This window comes from Dromaius novaehollandiae, chromosome 35, assembly GCF_036370855.1.
Source record: "Dromaius novaehollandiae isolate bDroNov1 chromosome 35, bDroNov1.hap1, whole genome shotgun sequence".
Taxonomy (NCBI): Eukaryota; Metazoa; Chordata; class Aves; order Casuariiformes; family Dromaiidae; genus Dromaius; species Dromaius novaehollandiae.
Window position 1 is genome coordinate 749,645 of NC_088134.1, and position 17,745 is coordinate 767,389.

Sequence of the window (17,745 nt, forward strand, 5' to 3'; positions counted from 1 at the left end):
GGGCGTTGCTAAGCGCCGCGGAGGAGGGGGGCGGGGCGAAGGGGCGCGCAGGCGCAGTGAAGCCGGCGGGAGGGGCCCGCGCCGGCGCAGTGAGGGAGGCGCGCGCGCGGGGCGGGCGGCGCGCAGGCGCAGTGAGGGAGGCGCGCGCGGGGCGGGCGGCGCGCAGGCGCGGTGGGGGGCGGCGCGCGGGGGGCGGGCAGCGCGCAGGCGCAGTGCGCGGCCGCCGCTCCCCTCCGCGCTGAGGCGGTGTCGTCGCCATTTTGTGAGGGCGCCGCGGTGCCGCGTTCCCGCTCGCCGCCATGCGTCCCGGCATAAAGCTCTTCGTGGGCAACGTGCCCGAGGAGGCCACGGCGGAGGAGCTGAGCGAGCTGTTCGCCGGCGTCGCCGGGCCTGTGCTCGGCGTCGCCCTCATGAAGCAGTTCGCCTTCGTGCACCTGCGGGATGAGGCGGCGGCCGCCCGCGCCATCACCCAGCTCAACGGCCACCAGCTGCACGGCCGCCGCATCGTGGTCGAGCCCTCCCGGCCTCGGCCCACCAACACCTGCAAGATCTTCGTCGGCAACGTCTCGGCCGCCTGCACCAGCGGCGAGCTCCGCTCGCTCTTCCAGCAGTACGGCACCGTCGTCGAGTGCGACGTGGTCAAAGGTACCCGACCCGCCGCCACGGACCGGGCCGCTCTCCCCCGCCCTTAAGGCAGCGTGCTGCCTCCCCCCGGCCCCTCTCCCGCCGTTTCGCCCTCCGCAGCTCGCCGCGGTGCGGGCGGGGGCTCGCGCCCCCCTTGCTGCCGTTAACGACCGCCCCCCCCAGCGTGGGGGTCGGCCCCCGAGCCCTCGCCGGGCGCCCAGGGCCTCTCTCCGTCCCTTGGGTGCTTCCCGCCATGGCCCCGGCCGGTTGGTTGCGAACTTCCGTCCTCGGAGCTGCTCCGTCCCCCGGGTCGGGCTCGGGATGACCCGTTTTCCGTCCGGCTCGAGGGGATGTCGTGCCTTCCCCTCCCGTCTGATCCGGTGGCGGCCCCGTGCACTGCCCAGGACCGTGGTCCCGGTGCCGCTCCCTCTCCTAGGCCCCGCGCCTCCCGTCTGCCCCGCTCAAACCCACCACCTCCCGCCCCCCTTCTAACCGGGGTCGCCTTCTCCTGCTTTTGCTATTAGGCTGCAGCTCTCACCATCACCTCACCGGCCCTGCTCTGGTTCGGCAGGGATAACCCACCGCCCGCGCGCGTGCCGCTCACATCTCTGCGTCCTCCCGTAGTTTGCCCCGTGCCTCCCCTTGCCCTGCCGCAACCGTCCCGCGGTCCTGCCCGGGTCCCGCGCCCCTCCATGTCCGCTCCAGCTCGTAGCGAGCCGCTCCCCCATCTGCTGGAGCGGCGGTTTTGAAGCAAAAAACCTTTTTTGAAGCAGTAAAACTCTTATACGCGCTGTAAAAGTTCCTGAGGGGCCTCTGATCTGCATCGAGGACCCTGTCAGCACAGTTTAACTGGGGAACACAGAGTCACTGGCACAAACTGCTCTGTGCTGAGACAGCTCTCCGTTCCCCTGAGCTTGGTGCGGAGTAGCTGCTCCCCACGTGTCGTGCCCGGGGCGCAGAGCCTCCCCTCAGCGGGAGGCACCAGGTGCGGCGGCTGCTCCGGACACGGTTTCGTTCCCGGGGCGGACGCCTCCGTCAGCTCCAACCCCTCGTGGGTAGGTGATCTTGTTACCTCTGCTCTCTCGTCCCAGGTCGCAGCCTCAAAGGCTCCTTCCCGATCCATCCTGCCCCGCCAGGAGCAGACTTTCCCCGTGGAGTCCGTTACCATTAAGAAACGGCACCTAAGCGGTGCCTCTGGCGTTGCTTCAGTCTGGGTTTGGTCTGTGGGCTCCCCGAGGGCCCCCGGAGGGTCTGTGGGCTCCCCGAGGGCCCCCGGAGGGGGGTGGAGGCGGAACCGGGCAGAGCAGGTGGGGTTTGGGCTAGGCGCTGCCGGAACGAGGTGTGCGACGGAAGGGCAGGAGCTTTTCAGTCGCGGGGCCGTCGGTCAGGTGTAGCATCTACGCGGTGTCGTCTCCGGCAGCAAGCGTGCTCTGCGGCTCCTTAGTCTGCTGTGAAACGCTGAAAGGAGCAGAGAGAGGGGTGGGATCTTGGTGCGGAGAGGAAGAGGAGCAAAACCAGCAGCGACAGGCACAGTAACGTTCAAATTTACTGCGTTTTAGCTGGAACTCGAGACGATGGCGCGCTGTTCACCCAGCTCTAGCGCTGGCTGTGTCACTTAGCGAGCGATACCTCTGAGTGTGCTGAAATGCTGTGAATGCGTTGTCTGAAACTTTCTGTCCCTTTTGCTCAGTCCTAGAACCCAGGTACTAAAAGCTGAAACAAAGCTCAGAAAAGCCCCAGAAAAGCTGTAAGTGGGAGCGGTGTGAGGCAAAGGACCTGGCTGTAGACTTAGGCTAGCTGTCAGCGGGCACGCTCGTTTGTGCCAGCGCTGGTTACGTACCAGAGGCCGCGGTAAGCCCGCGCGACCGCGCACGGATGGAAAGGAAGATGCCGCAAGCGGTGTCTCTGCTTTTCTAGCCGGTTCTGGGACGCAGCCCGGGGCTGCGCGCTTGTCCGGCAGCACGATTCCGCCACCGAGGGAGGTGCTGAAATCAGCCCCCGTCCTGCCCCGGAGCAAAACGCCCGCTGCGCCCTGCGCCGCCTCCCGACCTCCCGGACCCGTCGTGACGCGACTCTGGGACGAAGCCCCTCCCTGCCCCCCCCGGACCCGCGGGAAGCCGCCGGGGGCTCCCGTGGGCAGTGCGGCGCTCGCAGGCGCACGCCACGCGACTGTCCCTCGCCCGTTCCCCCCGCTGCGGAGGAGGGAACCGCTCTCCTATGGGATACGTGACCGCGGAACGGGCCTGGAGCTCGGCCCGCGTTTCCATCAGCGCCACGGCGGCCCTGAGCTCTGACACGGGCATGGCTCGAGCCCCCCTCCGGCCGCCTCCTGCCTCACGTGCTGTCGTTAACGGTGCCAGCTCAATTAATCAGCTGTGGTGGCTCTAGGGGAAGGCCACACTTCGGTATCATCCCCCGGGGAGTGAATGCGGGTCCGGGCTGGCCGCAGCGTCCCGCACCGCGCAGCATAGCCCGCTTTCCCCCCGGGAGCAAAGCCTAGCGCAGGGGAGCAGCGAGCTTCTGGGCTGGAGCTGTCCTGTCTCTCACGCTTCTCTCTCCTGTCTCTTCTGACTGGCTTTCCGACGTCTCTGCTTCGATGCCTCGTTAATGATTCCCTTCGCTGCGCTGTCTGTTGTTTGCTTGGCTCCTTGCAGCCTTTTTCCTTTGCTTCTGGACACGTGTAACATGTCACCGACCCGAGTTCCTCTGTCCTTGGCCTCCGTCCCTCCCGGCGTGAGCGCTTTGAAAGAGCCTCCAGGCCCCAGCAGCGCGGGCGGAGAGGCCCCCTCCGAACACGGCCGTGCCCAGCTTCCGCTTCTGCCGCTCTCGGACGTGGCTTCCACTTTCCCGACTCGGCCGAAGGGGCAGAGTTTCCTGCGGTGGCCCCGGGTGCCCCCTCGGTGTCACAGCGCCCTTCTCCGCTGTCCCCAGCGCTGAGCGCGGCGGCCGTCCTCCCGCGCGGGTGGGGCGTTGCTTCAGTGCCCCTCGTAAGCTGTCGCCTCTGCCGCCCGCTCGGGTGTGGGACGCTCGTTGCTTCCGAAAGGCTTGGCGAATCCCTGTGTGTTGAGTGATCCCTGTTCCCTGGTGACCTTAGCAAGGAGCACGGCCGGTTTTCCCTCCCGGGAGGTTAAATTCCTGAGCGGATTGAGCGGATACCTGTGTCTCGAAGGCCCGTGTGAGCGCACAGGGGGCCGGTGCGTGTTGGGGAGGCTTCGTCTGAACTCCTGCCACCACGGTATAATTAGCGTTTTAACGAAACCAGCAGATATTTGTGTTACTGTTTATCGTCGTCCCTCTTAGCTGGGATGTCGGCTCTCCTAGCGCGCTAGCTGACTCGAGGCTCCTGGGAGCTTACGGACGCAGTGTGGAAACAATAGGTGGGGGGTGAATTTCATTGGGAACAGTACTTCTTCCTTAAAATTCCTGGCGATTCCTGCTTTTCCAGTACTAAACTGGGAGAACGTGCGGTTGCCTCAAGGCATTAGCTAGTTTGGGTCATAAGAAAACACTCGTTTTGCTCCCGTAAGCCAGACAAGCTGAGATGCGGTAGGTTGCTCTGCTCGAGCTCAGGTCTCCGTAGACGATGGGCGTGGAGGCGCGCGGAGGCTGGCGGTGCTGGCGGGGCCCCGGAGCGCCCCGAGCCCCGGAGCAGCGCCGGCCTCGGTGCGGCTCGTGGCGCCGGGCGGGTTGGTGTCGCGGTGCCGGCAGACGGGTTCATCGCGTCGCGAACGGCCTCGAACAGCGAGCGCCCTGCTCGGATCGGTGGGAAGCGCAAAGTCTCACCCAGTAACTGGGGAGAGTCCCGGCTGTCGACGCCGCTGTTGTTTTAAATTGCAGCTGTGACCGCAGAGATGGCTGCAGTTGCACCGCCCTGTGCGAGCTAGATGTGGGGATTCGAAGGATTTGGGATTTTTCTAGCGGCAGGGCAGGTAGGACGTGAAAGGAGCCTGTTCAGATACCAGTGCTTGTTCCTCTCTCCCGTTCTCGTTAGACCGTGACAGCTGCGGACCTTGCTAAGCCGCGCGGCGCTGCTGCAGCTCGTTCGACGGGCCGCGCGCCGGGCTGCGTGTGAGCGGCAGCCGAGAGACGCGCGCCTCGTTAAGTAAGTTCGATCCTGTAACAAAATGTTGTTTTCTCCCCCACTGATAACCCTCTGTCTGCTGCTTTATCAGACTATGCATTTGTTCACATGGAGAACGAAGCAGATGCAAAAGTTGCCATCGAAAATCTTAATGGGAAGGAAGTGAAAGGAAGAAGAGTCAATGTGGAACTCTCTACTAACGTTCAGAAAAAGGGAGCGGCCCAGCCTATCCAGGCAGGCATCGTTGTTGACAAGAACAAGAGAATAGGTCTGGAGTATAGGGAAAAGTTTCAGCCCAAGATAGACGGTTTTGACCAGCGCAGGGCCGCGGACTCCACCTTCCCCTCGGCCGCGGCGGGATACGCCTCCTCCTCGCTGTACGACTACCAGCAGCGCTTCGGCGGCAGCGGCGCCGGCAAGTACGACTCCTTCGACGCGCAGGCGCGGCCCGCCTCCCCCTCCTACTTCGGGAGGGACCGGAGCCCGCTGCGGCGCTCCCCCTCCAGAGCCGGCTACTCGGCGGTGACGCTCCCCATGACGGCGCAGCCGGCCGCCTACCGCGCCCAGCCCTCCGCCTCCCTGGGCGCCACGTACCGCGCCCAGCCCTCGGCCTCGCTGGGCATGGCCTACCGCCCGCAGCCCACCACCGGCCAGGCGGCCGCCTACCGCGCCCAGCCCTCCGCCTCGCTGGGCAGCGCCTACCGCGCCCAGGCGGCCGCCTCCCTGGGGGCCTCCGGCGCCCAGCCCGCCGCCGCCTCCCTCTCCTCCTACGGCGCCCAGGCCGCGGCCTCCTACGGCGCCCAGCCCGCCGCCTCCCAGCTCTCGGGCTACGGCGTCCAGTCCGCGGCCCTGGCCTCCTCCTACGGCGCCCAGGCCGCCACCGGCTACTCGGCCTCCTACGGCGCCCAGGCCTCGGCCGCCCACGCCGCCGCCTACGGCGCCCAGGCCGCCGCGGGCCCCGCCGCCTCCTACGGCGCCCAGGCCGTGGCCACGCACGCCGCCTCCTACGGCGCCCAGGCCGCCGCGGGCCACGCCGCCTCCTACGGCGCCCAGCCCGCCGAGGGCCACGCCGCCTCCTCCTACGGCGCCCAGCCCGGCGCCGCGCTCTCGGCCTCCTACGGCGCCCAGCCCGTGGCCGCGCACGCCGCCTCCTACGGCGCCCAGGCCGCCGCGGGCCACGCGGCCGCGTACGGCGGCCAGCCCCTGGGCGGCCACGCGGCCTCCTACGGCGCCCAGCCCGCCGCCGCGCTCTCGGCCTCCTACGGCGCCCAGCCCGCCGCCGGCCACTCGGCCTCCTACGGCGCCCAGCCCGCCGCCAGCCTGCCCGGCTCCTACGGCGCCCAGTCCGCCGCCGCCCTCTCCGCCGGCTACGGCGCCCAGGCCGCCTCCTCGCTGGCCGCCTCCTACAACAGCCAGGCCGCGGCGGCGTCCTACAAGGCGCAGGCCTCCGCGCCGCTCGCCGCGGCCTACAGGGCGCAGGCCTCCGGCTCCATGGCGGCGTCGTACGCAGCGCAGCAGCCCGCCGCCGCCTCCTTGGCCGCCTACCGAGCTCAGCCGGGGACCGCGTACGACGGGCCGAGCCAGCTGGGGCAGCAGGCAGCCTCGTACCTGGGCATCTCTCAGACCGCCGCTGCCGCTGTCGCACCGCCGTACGAGCGCACCCGCCTCTCCCCGCCCCGGAGCGCTGGCTATGACGATCCTTACAAAAAGTCGGCTGCTCTGGCTAAAAGGTACGCACCCAGGCCAGGGACGGTGCCGTGCGCGTAGCGCGCGTAGCGCCTCCGCCCCGAGGATCCCGCCGCGCCGTCCAGGGCGCGAGCGCCCGGCGCGGCGCAGGCCTCCGCCTCTGAGCTCCGTCCGGAGCGGAGCGCGTCCCGCTAACACACTAAACCGCGTCGCTCTGAAGCGCTGGGGGGGCGCGGGCGTTACTCACACCACGCCGGCGAGGCGACGAAGCGGCTTTCCCCTCCGCCGGTCGCAGCCCCTCGCGTAACCCCTCCGCTTGTGCGAAGCGCGCGGTGCGTCTGCCCGGGGGGGGTGCGGGGCTGGGCTCACCCCCCTTTTTTTCCAGATCCGCCGGTTGCGCTGGATGCGCGCGGGGCTTCCTCCCGCCAGCCGCGCGCGAGGTTCGGGCTGGGGGGCTGGAGGCGTCCGGGGGGGGGCCAGGCGGGGTGCGGCTGCTGCGTCTCGATGTCGGCGTCCCGCTGAGACGGCGAAGGGCGCGACTGTCCCGGCGGCGGGCAGAGCCCTGGGCGCGCTCGTGGGGGCCGGCTGCCGCCTCGCGCCCATCCGGAGCGGCGGCCCAGCGACGCGGCGCCCAGAATCCTGATCCCTGCGGGCGGCAGCCCCGTCCTCCCCTCGCCTCCCGGCTGCCCGAGAACTGGGGGAAATTGGCTTCGGTTTTGTCCCGAGCGCTCCCCGCATCCACTGCGGGAGGCTTAAAAATAGCAACGTTTCGCTGTCCGAGGCCAGACCGCTCCGAGCAGAGCGGATCGAGCCGCGCGCTCCCGCGGTACGCCCGGGCGAGACGAGCGCTAACGAGCCGTCTCCGCGCCGGCGCGTTTCAGGATTCTGGGCGCCCTCCTGCCGGAAGCGGTTCCCGTCTGGCCCTGGAGGGATCTCCGCGGCGCGCGCGCCTTCCCGGCCGCGGCGTTGGGCTCTCCTAACCCCCTCGCTCTATTCACGAAATGTCTCTTCTCTCGACCAGGTACAATTCCGATCGCCGTTTATCTGACCTCTCAGATTACCGTCGTTTAGCGGACTCGCCGCTCGCGTACCGCCGTTCGCCGACAAAGTCCCCGATGGATTACCGCCGCCTTCCAGAAGCACATTCCGATTACGCCCGCTACTCGGGCGGCTATGGCGATTACATGCACACGGCCCGGATGCACTCCGGTTACCAGCGCCGCCTGTAGCGGGGGCGGCCCCATCCCGGGTGCGGGCCACGGTTAAACATTCCCCGTCGGGACGTTCTTTCTTAGCATAAAGCCAATCCGCCTCTTTCTTAGGCTCGCTTTCTCTTCGGTTCTCCGAATCGCGCGTTCCTCCCCCTCCCGCGCTCTCAGGTGTCGACGCGGCCGCGCGTTTGGCTCTCGCTCCTTGTGTCGCTTGGCTGAGGACGCCAGCGTCCCTCCTCGGCGAGCGCGGGAGTCCAGCGCCTCAGCGTCCTCCCGGCCTTCGTTCCGCGCGGGGCGGGGGACGGTTATTTTTAGCTGCCTTGTTCTTTTTTTTTCTTTTTCGTTGGGTTTTTAGAACGATACAACTCACGGTTTCAGGAACCTCGGCGCCCCGAGCCCGGGAGCGCTGGGGTGGCTGCGCAGTTCGCTGCCCGCGGCGGAGCCCCCGCCGCCGGGTCCTTCCCGCTGCCGTCGCGCTCCGATGCCGTAGCTCACGTGGAATCGTTCCGCTTGCGGCTCCTTGCTCGTCTTCGGGCTCGTTAGTAAGGCAGACTGCTCCTGGCAGGCTCCGATGCGGCGTCCCCACAATTGTTGCTCAGCGCTGTTTTTACAGCCCGAGCGATTGCTGCCGCTGAAGGGAAGAGCGAGCGCTCTTTTATACGACGTGAGAGTCCCCTTTTCTTCTTACACCAGTGTTAAGTTTGCTCTAGGCGTGACGTTAGAACTGATACATGGGAAACGAGTGAGATTTTGTATGACTGTAAATAAAATGCTGGGCTATTTACAGTTTAGAAACGGTTGTCCAGTGTTTTCTGTTTTGCTTTCCCCCCGGTTTCAGGGATACTCCCGTGTTTTTAGCGGCTTCAGGGATGCCGTCCCGCGTTCTCTCGGCACCTTTGCCTTCGTGCTAGAGGCGAACCAAGGGAAAAACAGCGTCCGCGCAGCCACCGCGCGGGTGGTGACGCGAGGGGAGAAGGGAGCGGGGACGCGCGGTCTTGTCGTATGTGGCTGGCGAAAGCTGGGGGGTGAATTTCTGCGAGGAATTTGTGCGGAGGGGACGGCGGGGCAGCGGAGGAGCGGGGAGAGCGAGCGCGCGGGGCGGCCCGGCGCACGGGAGGGAGCGGGCGCGGGCGGAGGGAGCCCCGCGGTGCCGGCAGCGGGACCGAGGTGCCTCTGCGCCCGCTGGACTCGGCGTTGGCGGCACCCCCGGGGCCGGGGCCGGGGGGTCGGCGCTGCTCGCGGGCGGCGCAGGAGCGGCTTTGGGCCGGCGCCGCGGGGCGCTTCCGCCCGTCCCCGGCATTTCGCCAACTTCCCGGGCCGGCGAGCGCACGCCAGCTCCTCGCGCGCTGTCGTCGTCGGCTGTCGGTGCAAACCGTTCCGCGGCCGTCTGGCTCGTTAACCAGCTCGTTTGCCGCAGAGCCGCTGCCGCCCAGGACGAGCGCGGACAAGCGAGCGGTTAAAAGCACCGAGGCGGTTTCCGCCGGAGACGCGCTCGGACTCGGAGCGAGCGGCCCCGTCCCGGAGCCCCGGCGCGGTAAGCGCTGACGCGGCATGCCGACCGCCGGGCCGGCGCGGACATCCCGGAGCTGCGCTCGCTGCTCGGTGGCTTCGGGCTCGTTAGGTGGCATCTCCGACACGCGCTATTAACGATCCGTCTCGGGTAACCGATTCCCAGTACCATTTCTTTGTTACAGAAACTGGTTTTGAGAAGAAAAGCTGAATGTGTGACGTGCTGCAGGATACAGATTACTGTTTGTTCCCTTGTTTTGAATCCAAAATGCCTTTGTTTAAATACGACATTCGATTGCTTTTCTATCAGGCCAATACTTCCTTTTAATCTGAGCAGCTCACTAAACAAAACTTCATCAGCGTAGTAATAACCGGATAAACGTTCATGATTCCTCTGTGCATTCAACTAGCGACGTGTGGCCAACTTGTATCTCGTAGGCCGACTTGTGTTTTTCACTACTGGAGCGATTATTAAAGTTTCTAAAACGTTTTGTCTGCTGCGTTATCTGTTCTCTGAGCTGGGGAGTCAGTAGCTCATTTCCTCTGAAAGAAAAGGTATTCGCGCTCTTTAGGCTGCGTTTTTCCTGGAGACCCCCAGGTTTCTGGTAAATGCAGATCTTTTAAATAGCCCCGTCCAGCAGCCGCATTGCCGAGCGCGCGCCCTGCTCCGGTGAGATCGGCGCCGCCTCGGCCCGCGGCCGCTCTGCGGAGGGGCAGCTCGGTGCGGTCGCTGAGCCGGCGGAGGGGGAGCCGGAGGCGGAGGAAGCGGGAGCAGCTCTGCCGTGGAAGTCCAGCGCTCGGCGGCGGCTCGCGCCTCTTGCGGTAAGAGCGGTCGGCGGGACGGAGGGAGGGTCGCGGCGAGTCGCCCGGCCCCGGACTGCCGTCCTGCGGGAGGGAAACGTCCCCGGGGCTTCCCGGGCGTCCTGGAACGATACGGGCGCTCGCACGTCGGCTGCATCGCTCCCGTTTAACGTCCGCCTTTCGCGGGGGCGGCTGGGACCGGCTGGGCGGTTTTGTCGCTGCTTGTTTGCACAGGGAGAAGCCGCTCGCCCAGCGCGTGTGCAGCCCGCGGCCGAGACCATCCCCGTCTCCCGCGGTGTTACGGCAGTGGAAGGGCCGCCGCGCGCCTCCTCGGGTCGGCACGACCTACGTTATCGGGGCCAGACCGCAGTAAGCAGCAGTTCAGGTGTTTACAGAAAAGCAGCGCACGCCCACGCGCTTGCCGCTGGTACCAGACGCGCGGCCAGGTTTGCGCTGCGCGCGCTGTCCCAGCCGTAGCTCCGCGGCGGCAGCCGCGAGGACCGTTAGCGTCTTTTTTTTTTGGAGGAATCGCCTCTAGCTGAGAACTATTAATTAAAAATACGGAGCCACCTCACAGAGAAGACTTGGAACGACCCAGTTTCGTGGTCCTGTTCGGATCGGGAAGTCCGACCCCGTGGACGCTGCTGGAGCCACGCGGCGCCTTATCGCCATAGCAGGAGAATCATTAACCAGCGCAGGGTAACGAGCTCGGGAACAGGGAGGGGAGGGAGGCAGGGAGAGAGCCTGGTTCTTCCCCTCGTTTTCCAAAACTTGGATAATTACGTCTGCTCTCGAACGAGCAAAGACAAGACGCGCCCAGAGACCGAGAAGTACTTTAAGCTAAAGCACAAGAAATGCTGAGGCCCCACTGGTCGCAGCCACGGCCAAAGAAATTTAAAAAAATAGTTGAACTAGTGGCAAAAATTAGTAGTTCTCCACCGAGAGAGGCTGCCCCAAAGATCGCAGTTCGCTTTGAAACACCAGAATTAGAAGCCATCCTCGTCCCCAGGGAGCGGTGAAAGGCAGGTGCTGGATGAGCCCGTAGGCGAGCGGCGGCGTCAGACCAGGCCAGCGCAGCAGCTGGGGAGAGCGGCCCAGCCCGGAAGCCCAGCCGGGCCTGGCGCCGGGTGATTTCTATTATTTAGCCTTTTGGGCCGCTTTTGCCATCAGCCCCAGCGAGGGTGGCGCGTCCCCGAGCAGGAGCCGGGGGACAAAACGAGGAGCCGCGACAGCGGGGTTTTGCACAGCCCGGGGCTGGGAAGCAGCGAGCGAGGCGGCCCCGCTCGCACGCGCGGCAGGAGACGCGGGAGCCTTAGAGCCGCTTTACCGGCAGGGGAGGCGCGCGAGCAAGGCGCTTACGGGGGAGGAAGGGGGACCACCCGCGCGAGGCCGGGGGTTAATTGAGACGAGAGCGGGGAGGGGAGGGCCGGGCCGGGCGCCAGCGCCCCGCGGAGCTGCTGTCGGCGCTAATCTCCGCCAATCCGGCTCATCCCCGGGGCCGGCCGAGGGGCTCCGCGCGGCTAACGCGGCACCATCTGCTCGCGGGGCTGGGACGAGCCGCGGCGGCTCCACGCGTCCGCCCGCTCCCTCCCACCGCGCCGTGCTCTCGCCCCGGCTCCTCCGCACGCGGCCTTTCGCTCGCCGAGACGCCTCTGACCCCTCCGCGGGGTTTGGGGAGGCCGGGAGCCCCTCGTCCCCCCCCCGCGGCTGGAGAAGCGGCTCCTTTGAACGGGAACCGTCCCGCTCCGTGCCGCCAGCACCGCTGACCCCCGTTGCTGGCAGCGGCGCGGGACGCTCACTTCACCCACGCAGACACCGCTTCGTATCCATGTAAGAGTTTATTTTACTGGAAAGAGCGCTCAAGCGACGCTAAGCTTCCGAGAGGAGAATCACAGTTTACGTTCCAAACATAATGTCTTTCCCGCACGGGTGGCACAACACGGGCCGGGCTCGAGGGAGCGGGGCTCAGCAGTATCAAGAAAGCGACATCATTTAGTATTAAAAAGTTAAGACTGATTATTCACCCTTTAAAAAATAAACACGTTCTTTAAAAAAATAAAAAAGGGAGGCTACAGCGCAAACTGCCAGAGGAGGAGCAGCTCCGAGCGTGGCTGCGGAGGGAAGCGGGAAGCGAAGCTGGAGCTACGGCTACGCTAGCTCAACCTGGGCCTAGACCAGCTAGGGGCGGCCTGGGGCTGGAGACAGCGGGGAGGGGAGGGCTGCTGCCAGGGAAGCGGGGGCCACAAAACTAATTCAAAGCGATTCCTGAAAAACAAAGGGAAGTTAAGTTACTCCTCGCTAGACTACGAAGAAGCCGAAGTGTCCGTTAGGAACAAATTCGTTAGCTGCAATAGGTATGCTCTGAAGCCCAGCACGGTTTGACGCGCGTGATACAGATTTCATGTGCAACAGGAACCCGACGTCCAGCCGCAAATATCTTACCTGCAAGAGAAAAGCACAGTGGGTTCAGGGGCCTGGAAGCGAACGGCTGCCCTGAAAGCCCCAGGCCGCGCCCCGGTCTCCCGGGGGCGGAGGAGCCCGGCTTCCCGGAGGCGAGGAGGCCCGGAACCTTCCTGAAACGGGCGAGGGCTGCGCCGGGGCCGCCCCTCGCGCGGGACGGAGCGGAGGCGACGGCCTCTCCTCGTTAGGCGGAGCGGCCCGGCCCGGGAGGGCTGCGTGAAGCAGCGGCTCGCCGGCGGGACGGGACGGGGCGGGAGCCGGGCTCGCGCCCGCTCCCCGGTGCCCCCCCGGTGCGTGGGGCTGCCCGGCGTGGCGGGGGCACCCGCGGCTGCACCTCCCCGCGCGCGGCAGGGATTTACGAGTTCAGCGCCCAACGTCCGCCCCTGGCCCCCGAAAGGGCCCGGCCTAAGCCGGGTCCTTCTACCTTCCTCCCAGCTCCAAGCAGCAGTTACAGCTTAGATGCTCGACCGGCGCATCTGGGCTTAACAGATGCGGGGCGCTTAGTTCTAGCGGTCGTCGCTACGGAGCCCCAGCGCGGCCCCGCGCGCGGAGCCCGCTACAACGCGCCGGCCCTGCGGAAACGGAGACAAGCGCCCGAGCTGGACCTGAACACGCTCTCACCTCCGGCTCAAAACGCCGAGTACCGCGCCCGGTCCGCGTACGGGTCCCGCCCGAACCGCTGCATGTCGTAGAGGGAGGCCCGAGCGACCGACGAGACCGGCGACAGCTGACTACGATCGTAAGTGTACGCCTCTCCGACGGTGGTGGCCGCGGCTGCCGTGCGGCGCAGGGGGCTTCTATCGCGGGTGTAATAGGTGGAGGAGGCGGCCGCGGCGGCCGCGGTGGCGGCGGCGGCCACGGCGGCGGCCGCGCCCGGGGTCGGCAGCAGAGCTCTATCGTACGGGTCTAGGGTGGTGGGGATGCGGCTGGCCATGGCTGTGGTGGCGGCCATGGCCGTGGACTGCACCTGCGAGTACTGCGCGTACTGCGAGTACTGGGCCATGGTCTGCTCCGCGTAGGCGTCGTACGCGGAGGCCGTCGCGTAGGACCTCACGCGGTAGCGCTTGTAGTAGTCGACCATTCCGCCATACCCGTCATCGTAATACATGGTCTCCCCATAGCCCGCGGGGTAGGGAGTGCGCACCGCTCCGTACTGCTCATTATAGGCCTCGGTAAAGTCAGCCACTTGCCCCGGGCGATCTACCGGACACTCTTTAGACCAGTGCCCTTCCTTCCCGCACCGGTAGCAGCCGCTCTTGTCTCCCATCCCGGGCGCGGTCCTGAGCCGGCTCGTGGACAACTGCACGCGCATCCGCTTGCCTTGAAGAAACAGACGCAAGAAGGGTTGCTATAAGTGAGGCCACACCAAAACATTCGTTATAAAAACAGCACAGTAATTCAAACATGAGGACAGAGCCGACTGCATTTCCCCCCAGCAGCCGGCCGAAATCCACGCCGGGAGCTGCTCGCCGCGGCTTTGCCGGTCCCGGCGCCTCCCTTTCCGCAACGCTGGGAGTCACCGCGGCGAAAGGAGGGCGGCCCTGGCGCGGGAGGAAGGCGCGCTGACTGCCCCGGCCCGAAGCGACGGGCTCGAGGTGGAGCCGCGTTCTGGCCAACTGCAACCGACTTACCGGGAAGCGGGGCGGCGGTACGCACGCCGGCATTGCCACGACACTGGGAGCGCCAAGCCCGGTCTAGCGGCTTATTAGCCGCTTACTAACGAGCCCTTTCTCCTCTGGGCGTTACACCACGCTCTGAACGGCCCCCGCGGCTTCGCTGACTGCAAACCGCGTTCCGGTCCTCGCGCCGTGCTCGGCGCAGCGGAAACGCTGCCGCTCGGGGGAACACGCCGCGTCCAAGCGCCCCGGAGCAGGCGAGGCCCAGGCAGGAATCCGCCTGCCGAGCGCGCGTCGAGCGCGGCACAGGGAAAGAGAACCGAGCTGCTGGGAAAGGAGCCCTTCCAAAGGGAGCGCGTTGGCTCGGCGGGGAGCGCCTGCTCCCTCCGCTCCCGCACCGGCCTCACGAGCGCCGTCTCGCCAGCTGCCCTGGACACGGCCGGCGTTCGCGGATGAGCAGCTCGTCGCGATCTCGCAGAGCAGCGTTGTTTGCTGCTCGCCGCCGGCACGGCTTTGCCCGAGGCGAGGCGGAGGGGACAAACCCCCGCTGAAGGAGAAGACCACCCCACAGGGACACCGAACCGGACCCGCAGCGTGTCCCGAGCGAGCCACGCCGCTCCGGCGGGAAGAACCAGCGCGCGGGTCTGGAGCGGGCTGCCCGCGGTGAACCGCCATTCTGCCGAGGAGCCACCGCCAGCCCTGCCAGCGCCGGGGCACAAGAGTCAGGAGCGGGAAGACGGCAGCGCCGTTTGAATTCTCCTGCAAGCTACCAGCTCTGAGAAACGCCTGGAAACGGCACTGGGGTTTGCTGAACTCCCCGTGGCCCCCGGGAACACGGAGCGCCTCGTGCGCCGGTCCCGGCACAGCGCGGGCCAGACGAGCAAACGGGACTCGAGACAAGGGACTGCTGCAGCTCGCCGCCGGACACGTCTCCGTTCACCGCCTTCCTCTGCTCGGACCCGGCCGGACCCAACGCTGCGGCCTCCAGGCAGCACAAGCACAAGCGCTCGGCGCCGCGCGGGGAAGAAGGCGGCTTTTCACCACCACAGCCGACGGGGTGTGACCGTCTGCTTGGGACCAAAGCTCAGCTGATAAACGAGGCCGATTCTTGCTGCGTGCAGAAATCCAGACGCTCTGCCGAGCTGCTAAGTTAGCTCGTCGGCTACGGAAGAGACCGGGGCGCTGGCTAAGGAAATCTGCGCTGACAGCGGAGCGTCAGCATGGGGAAGGCGATGTGTGCCAACGTTGTGGGATCCCTCAGGCTGTAACGTCACCCGTCTCGGGTCGTCAAGAGTCAGGCAGAGGCCTGGGAACGCACATCAAGAGAGCGAGGGAGGCCGCGGGCCTCGGAAGCGGGGGGACGCGGGCACCGGACATCAGGCGCCTCCGTTCACTGGGGAGGGAACGCGACAAGCGGCAGGCAGCCCGGTTTCGCGCTGCGAAGGTGGGACCCGCCGCCTCGCACGTCGCTCGGGCCCGGCGGGACCCAGAGCAGCGGCCGTTCGCACAAGAGTTTGGGCTTGGCCTCCCGCGTCCTCCTGCAGCGATCCGGGCAAGTCGGAGATCAGGTCGGTCCCGTCCTCCCCGGCCCCATCCGAAACGCCCTGGTTCCAGCTGCCTCGGAAGGATCAGGAACCTCAAGGCCTCGTGCAAGCTGACTATGGAGAAAGGGCGGAGGAGCGCCCGCTCCGCCAGAGCCTTCCTTCCTGGAAGGGGAAACGGCCACTGCAGCTGGGACCTGACCTGCTCGTCTTCGCCGCGTGCAAGAAACGGGTGCACCGCATCGGCACTGCGGGGCACAAGCAGAGCTGGAATATGGGGAAAAACCTTCCGCACTTAATTCAAGAGCTGGAATACGGGAAAAACAACCCTTTTGCACTTAATTCAAGAGCTGGAATATGGAGAAAAACCCTTTTGCACTTAATTCAAGGCAGAGGAAAGGCAGGCAAGCCCCTGGCCCCGCTTGGCAGGCCACCTTTAACGTCTTGCAAAGGAGCTCCCGTTTAACAGCCTACGGTTTTAAGCACTCGCAGAAATAAGCTTTTATCGTCACCCTCCCCACTCCCCAGCCGGGAGCGCCGGCGTCCTGCCCGGAGCCCCGTTCGGCCCTGCCCTTCCCAAGGAGCATCTGCAGCCGATGGGGGACGAAGAAGCTCCCAGAGCTCTTCGAAAGCCCCGGCCTCCTCAGCCTACTCCCGGAAGGACGGGAAGTATTTTCCTAGAATAGAAAAATGGGATTCCTCCCCTTCCCTGGCCTCCCTGGCAAACCTGCGCCCCGGGGAGCCCGCTCAAAGGCGAGGCCGCGTCCGAACGCGGGCACTCTGCCCCGGCCCTGCTCCCGGCGGGTTCTCGCCCGACCCGCGTCCTCGGGGCGCAGCCTGGCGCTACCTCCTCCTCCTCCCAGGCAAGGCCGCGCCGGCCCGGTTCACGCTTCACCTTGGAACTCGGTGTTGTCCAGGCCGCGCATGGCCTCCACCGCGTCCTCGGCCCGCTCCATGTGCACGAAGGCGTAGTCCTTGACGATGTCGCACTCGATGACGGGGCCGTACTCCTCGAACTTGGCCCGCAGCTCCAGGTTGGTGCAGGTGGGGCTGATGTTGCCCACGTGCAGCTTGGTGGAGGCCTTGCTCTTGTTCTTGCTGGCCTCCACGTTGATGCAGACGCCGTGCAGCTTGTGGTGGTGCAGGTTGCGGATGGCGTCCTCGGCCGCCGTCTTGTCCTCGATGTGCACGAAGCCGTAGTTCTTGATGATGTCGCACTCCAGCACCTTGCCGTACTGCTCGAAGAGCGAGCGGATCTCCTGCTCCGTCGCCTCCCGCGGCAGGTTCCCGATGAACAGCTTCACCATCGTGGCCAAGCCTGCGCCGGGAGGCGGCGGTTGGGGGGCGCTGGGGGGGGGCAGTACTGCCGTAACCCCCCCCCCCCCCCACGGACACCCCCCAGCGCCCAAAACACAGCCTTGCAATGAGCAGGGCCCGCCCCCCCCCAGCACTGCTTATACTGGGGTACGGACCCCAAACCCCGCAGCACCCCTGCCCCACAGCCCCTATGGGTCCCCCAACCCCCCCTGCCCCACAGCCCCTATAGACCCCCCCCCAAAACCTCCCGCCCCACAGCCCCTATGGGCCCCCCTCAAAGGCCCCCCTGCCCCACAGCCCCTATGGGCCCCCCTCAAAGGCCCCCCTGCCCCACAGCCCCTATGGGCCCCCCTCAAGGCGCCCGGCCCCACGGATCGCCTCCCCAGAGCCCCGAACAGGGCCCGGCCTCCCGCCCCCACCGAGCCGCCGGCCAGGCCGCGCCGGGCCGCGCTGCCAGAGCCGCGCCAGAGCCCCCCCAACTCGCCCCTCCCGCCCCCCCCCGCGCCTACGGGACCCCCCCACCCCCCAGGCGGCCCCCTGGGGAGCCGGGACCCCCCGGTACCGGTACCGGCGGCGCCGCAGCCCCACCCCCACCTGCGTCCCTGCCCGCCGCTCGAGCCTCACAAAATGGCGGCGACGCAGCGCGGCTCGGCCCCACCCTCCCGCTGCCATTGGCTGGCGGCGCTGTCCGTCAAGCGCCGGCCGGGTGGGGCTCTGCGCCGTGGCGGCGCGGGCGGGACCGCCCACGGCCTCACCGGAGCCAATCACAGGCGCGCGAGAGGGCAGGGGGCGTGGCGAGCGGCCTGCGGAGCGATCCACCGGGGTCGGGGGGGAGCTGGAGTGACCCACTGGGTCGGGGGGGCTGGAGCAAACCATTCCCGACTGAGGAGGGGTCGCCA

At 66.9% G+C, this 17,745-nt stretch overlaps 2 protein-coding genes across 4 annotated transcripts; one reads left to right on the plus strand and one right to left on the minus strand.

The window, feature by feature from the left end:
• The first annotated feature begins 181 nt into the window (after positions 1-181).
• On the plus strand, positions 182-9,602 carry RBM14 (RNA binding motif protein 14). Its single transcript, XM_064503224.1, has 3 exons — positions 182-645; positions 4,797-6,435; positions 7,413-9,602. The coding sequence occupies exons 1-3, from the start codon at positions 300-302 to the stop codon at positions 7,618-7,620; spliced, it is 2,193 nt and encodes a 730-aa protein (XP_064359294.1). The 5' UTR covers positions 182-299; the 3' UTR covers positions 7,621-9,602.
• Positions 9,603-11,731: 2,129 nt separating this feature from the next.
• Positions 11,732-17,540, minus strand: LOC112996590 (RNA-binding protein 4B). Of its 3 annotated transcripts, none has more exons than XM_064503252.1 (4): positions 17,441-17,540; positions 16,425-16,847; positions 12,994-13,692; positions 11,732-12,177 (listed from the first exon to the last, which is right to left on the minus strand). In XM_064503252.1, exons 2-3 carry the CDS (start codon positions 16,834-16,836, stop codon positions 13,001-13,003), a joined length of 1,104 nt encoding a protein of 367 aa, XP_064359322.1. In that variant the 5' UTR covers positions 16,837-16,847; positions 17,441-17,540; the 3' UTR covers positions 11,732-12,177; positions 12,994-13,000. The 3 variants fall into 3 exon arrangements, with proteins under 3 accessions (XP_064359322.1, XP_064359320.1, XP_064359321.1); XM_064503250.1 differs by having other exon boundaries at positions 11,732-12,354; XM_064503251.1 differs by having other exon boundaries at positions 11,732-12,354; positions 17,415-17,506.
• Positions 17,541-17,745: the final 205 nt, after the last annotated feature.